Source organism: Octopus bimaculoides, chromosome 10 (assembly GCF_001194135.2).
Source record: "Octopus bimaculoides isolate UCB-OBI-ISO-001 chromosome 10, ASM119413v2, whole genome shotgun sequence".
NCBI classification, from domain to species: Eukaryota; Metazoa; Mollusca; class Cephalopoda; order Octopoda; family Octopodidae; genus Octopus; species Octopus bimaculoides.
The window spans coordinates 79,054,286-79,059,280 of record NC_068990.1 but is presented as its reverse complement, the minus strand read 5'-3'; the positions used below and the strand labels follow the sequence as shown (position 1 = coordinate 79,059,280).

At 35.3% G+C, this 4,995-nt stretch overlaps 1 protein-coding gene across 1 annotated transcript in view; it reads right to left on the bottom strand.

Annotated features, from left to right (window-relative positions):
* LOC106869536 (bursicon) overlaps positions 1-4,995 on the bottom strand; it is a 170,878-nt gene that overhangs the window by 24,193 nt on the left and 141,690 nt on the right. Inside the window, exons 3-4 of the mRNA XM_014915310.2 lie at positions 2,691-2,798; positions 1,805-1,863 (exon numbers count right to left, since the gene is read on the bottom strand). Coding sequence (XP_014770796.1) covers positions 1,805-1,835 — 31 coding nt within the window. The 5' untranslated portion in view covers positions 1,836-1,863; positions 2,691-2,798. The remainder of the gene's footprint in view (positions 1-1,804; positions 1,864-2,690; positions 2,799-4,995) is intronic.

Here is a 4,995-nt window from a genome sequence, read left to right as displayed (position 1 = left end):
TATATATATATATATATATATACACACATATATATATATATATAACACACACATATACATATATATGTCTGTGTGCTTGTGTGCATGTATGCGTGTGCGTGCGCCTTTGTGTATATAAACATAATTTTTTCTTACTCCACTTGTGTATTTTACCTTCACGTTTCTCTTTTTCTTATATCCTTTAATCATGATATATGTATATGCGAGTGCATGTGTATATGTATGTATGTAAATACATATGTATGCATGTATGTATCATATATATATATGTGTGTGTGTGTGTGTGTAGATGATATGCTGATATACATTCGCACATCTAACTAAACGTTACGTGTGCGCGCGACTGTATGTGTACAACGTACTTATATCATGAATCATATATGTACATGTACTTCCGGTTTGGTCGTTTTAACTTTCGATATTATCAGTATCGGGGATCATTACCTTTCCTTCGATCATTCTATTAATTTTTATTGACAAAACTCTGCAGACGTTATTTTTCTGTGTTGCTGTTTTAATATTGCTCTCCATACACTAACTTCCTGTTCCACTCAGCCTTATGTTTTGTAGACATGTCTCTTGACAAAAGCTTCCGGTATTGCTTTTAATAAAGCCTGTATACATTAACTTCCGGTTTCGCATTTTTTAGCACCTTCCGACTTCACCAGAAATATCACATCTTTTTAAAGAAGCTGACTTTGAGCAATCATGTTGGCAGTATGTCAGAGATGGAGAGCAAAATAGTCATGATCGGTATTTTAAGTGAGAGCGGGAAGACAGGCAATGGTATACATTGAATATTCACCTGTCGATCTCTCTTGTTACCAGCCTCCTACACAAAATAATGTAGGCTTTAGTGAGATATGTTAGGTTGTAGAAAGCAGGGAAGTAGTGATGTTCAAACTTTACTACCGTATGTTAAAGATATCGATGAAGTGATTCCAACTGAATGTAGAAATTGATTTAAGGACTCTGTCAAAGACTTTTTGTTTTAGGAGAATAGTATCTGTCTAAAAGGATTGATAAACAGTCTTGTTATTCGGAAAGCGCCTCAAAATTTACAGTTATAATTATTAATATAATTATGATTATGAATAATTATATTGTTTGAATATATTGGTGGTGCGCTTTGCAAAGGTTAACTGTAGTCAAAGAATAGCATTACTTCCAATGGAAATTGTTGAGAAACGAAAGAGAAACTGTCTCACGAGTTTGATTCTAATAAATGGAGATACGGATTCTTTTCACGCAAAACATAATGGAGTACATTGCTACAACACACAACTTTATAATGTAATCCCTACAACCGACATTATAGAGTACAACACAACAACCTAAAATATTATAAAGTACATCTCTACATCCTACAATAGCAATTCTCATAAAGTCAAACATTTGGAAGAGTGGGTATCTTTTAAGGCTGCTTCTGGTTCTTATTTTGACTCCAGGTTAAAGGTGAATCACTTGATTATTTTCCACTTCAGTAAGTCATTTGGGCATTTTCAAGGGAGGAAGGGAAATTTTGATAGCCATGTTATCTCAAAAGCACCATCAAGAAAACTTAACTCATTTAAGTTCGCTCTCCACTCACTTCATCCTTCACTCACACGTTTTTGCTTCCCTCGATTCTACTAACCGAAATAGTATGGGTCAATGTAAGTTGTCTATGTTTTTCTAAAAAAAAACCCACTAATGGCGTAAAGAAAACAAAGTGCTTATAAACGAGAATCGAACTTTAATCGAGGAACTGGTTTCCTGAGGAAACTTACCCCTACCTTTTTTAGGCTTCGTCAGTGGCACTTACCTGTTAAAAGTATAGCCATTGGCAATCGCATCCCGCTTTTTTATAGGGTTGGTTTTGTTCTGAAAATAAGACAATATAAAATAAATATAAATGTAAAATAAATAAAAGATATTAAGAAAGTGATTGGCGGCTTAATATAAGACACAGAGACTGTTATAATCTCTTCCGTTCCTTTTCTTTATTTAGAATAATATTATTCTACATTATTAATCAAAGGCGTTCGTTGTGCACCAACGAGACGGGTGCAGCCGAGAATTCGTAAGTCGAACATATGTACGCGGTTATGATCTACACATATGACCTAGTTAGTTTATACTATTATTATTATTATTATCATTATTATTATTATTATTATTATTATTATTATTATTATTATTATTATTATTATTATTATTATTATTATTATCATTATTCCAATAATATATTAGCAAAAATGAATGAAACAATGTGTGTGTTATAAATGACCATGTTCAGGATACCAGCGAGAATATAATGTCGTGCAGGGCAACTGCATAAAGGGTGACTGTGCGGAAGCCTCTCAGATGGCTTATTCACTGCTCTTACCATTGTCATTTATTTTCACACTGAATCGATTTGAAAATTATGCTATGGACACGTGACTAATCAATACCCATCCAAAAAGACAAATGTTCAGTTGAGCAAACAACTGAATACTCCTCACCAAATCTGACCAATAATCCATTATCGTTATACTATGATCCAAGTGTTTTGGTTTTAACATATATTACCAGATAAAATCACATCCAGCCTTTTGGTGAAGTGTTATCCCCAGAAAACATCAGAAATGTCAGCATTTTACTACGTTTCTGTTCTAATATTACCAATATTTCGAACAATGTAAGTACTGTATCCGTTTATCACTTACCCAGAAAATTGCTTTCAAATATGACTTGGAACTTCGTTGGTTATTTTCGGGTGTCTGGTCAATTTATTCTGCTAATTTTAGTGCCATTTATAATTCTTGACAGCGAATCTGCAAAGACAAACAAAGAATACCTTTAGTCAAACGAAAATTTTAATATTTAATGACTTTGTTAAAAGGGTTAACATCTCACACTTGCAAATCTACTTTGCAATCTAAATGAATAAAAGTTTAGGTTTTATCATAGTATTCTGTAATGTTCTCTTGTGGTGCAGAATGGACAAAGAGCTAAGGCAGTTACTTCAGAATTTAGATCCAAAGAAATGAAATTAAGAAGTGAAATGCCTCAACAATTTTTTATACCTCTGTTTCAGTTATTCATATATATATATATATATATATATATATAAAAGGACTGCAATGCATTGGTACAAATCCACATGTAAGAAAAGGACTGCAATGCATTGGTACAAATCCACATGTAGCACTGATAAAGTCCTGTATTGCCTTGATTCAGTCCTCCATGTAGCACAAAGAGTGTCTTTTTAAATAACTTATAGTTTATTGCACATAATTATTTTATTGTCCCTAGGTGAAAGGAGCTAAAAGCAGGTGGGATTCCAACGTAGAACGCAAAGTGCTCCACCGATTGTGCCATCCATTCTCCCATGTCTAAATGGTTCCAATAATCATTTCTAACATAAACAGAGTCTATGGGTTTATTGATTATGTTGGTTCCTGTACTCGACTGGTACTTTATTGTATCGGCCTTGGAAGGAGGAAAAGTAAAAGTAAATTCGGCAGAGAAAGAGTCTGAACAAACAGCGCAAAGCATTTTCGCCAAAACTCAAGCAATTCTGCCACTTCACCACTCTTAACTAATTTCTTCAAAGTTGGGTGACGGTTCAGCAATTCTAAGATTAGTCGCAGTTTATTTTATCGACCTTGGAGGGTTGAAAGACCAGTTGACTAGAGGGATTGAACTCAGAATGTCAAGATCGGTAAAACTGTGACCCCATTGATTCCGACATCAGAGGGTTCCAGTTGATCCGATCAACAGAACCACCTTCTCGTGAAACTAACGTGCAAGTGGCCGAGTATTCCACAGACACATGTACTCTTAACATAGTCTCAGAGAAATTCAGCGTGACACAGAATATGACGAGGTCGGTCCTTTCAAATACAACTCAATTTTGTCACCTGAGTGAAGTGGGGCAACATGAAATAAAGTGTCTTATTAAAGGACATAACGCACTGCCAGGAATCGAACTCACCATCTCACGACCATCAGCCGAATACCCTTCACCACTATGCCACGCTCACTCACTAAAGAGTCGTAGCAACTTGCAACGTGACATTTTGTTCAACGCACCGATGATTCTGCTAACTCACCGCCTTTAAATAAAAATTTCTAAAATAAACGCAAGATTAATTTTTGTGTGCTGGGGTGGGGGAGTGGGGTGGAGAGGAGGTGGATAGTCGATAACGCCGACCCCAGTAAATGACTGGTAATTTATTTCATCATATCTGCAACACTGAAAGGCAAAACAGGTCTCTGCAGGTTTGAACTCAGAACGTAAAGAGTAGAACGAATACCAGAAAGTATTTCGTCCGATGCTCCACCGATTCTGCCAATCATCAGGCCAAAACTTAGAAGTAAACTTTAAAACTTAATAATCACACACGTACACACACATACACACGCATAAGGACACGTACACATAAACACATCACCCCCACACACATATAAAGACATACACACTCACGCACACACACTTGCATACACATACACATCCACACCGACACATATACACGTGCATACACACACACTCACACACACACGGGCACCCACACACATAAACACAGGTACACATATACACACATACATGCACACGCACACACACACACACACACACACACACAAAAAAAAATACCACACATCCCTCCACATACACACGCACGCCCACACACGAACGCACAACCACGCCCACAATGTTCATCTCCATCCTCCTCATCCCCCTACTCTTCGTCGTCATCATCATCATCATCATCATCATCATCAACAACAACAAGCAGACACCACAGCGATATGAGACATTAAAACTTTGTAGCAGCAGCAACGGCAACACCAGCAGTATTATTATTATTATTATTATTATTATTATTATTATTATTATTATTATTATTATTATTATTATTATTATTATTATCATTATTATTATTATTATTATTATCATCATCATTATTATTATTATTATTATTAGTATTATTATTATTATTATTATTATTATTAGTAGTAGTAGTATTA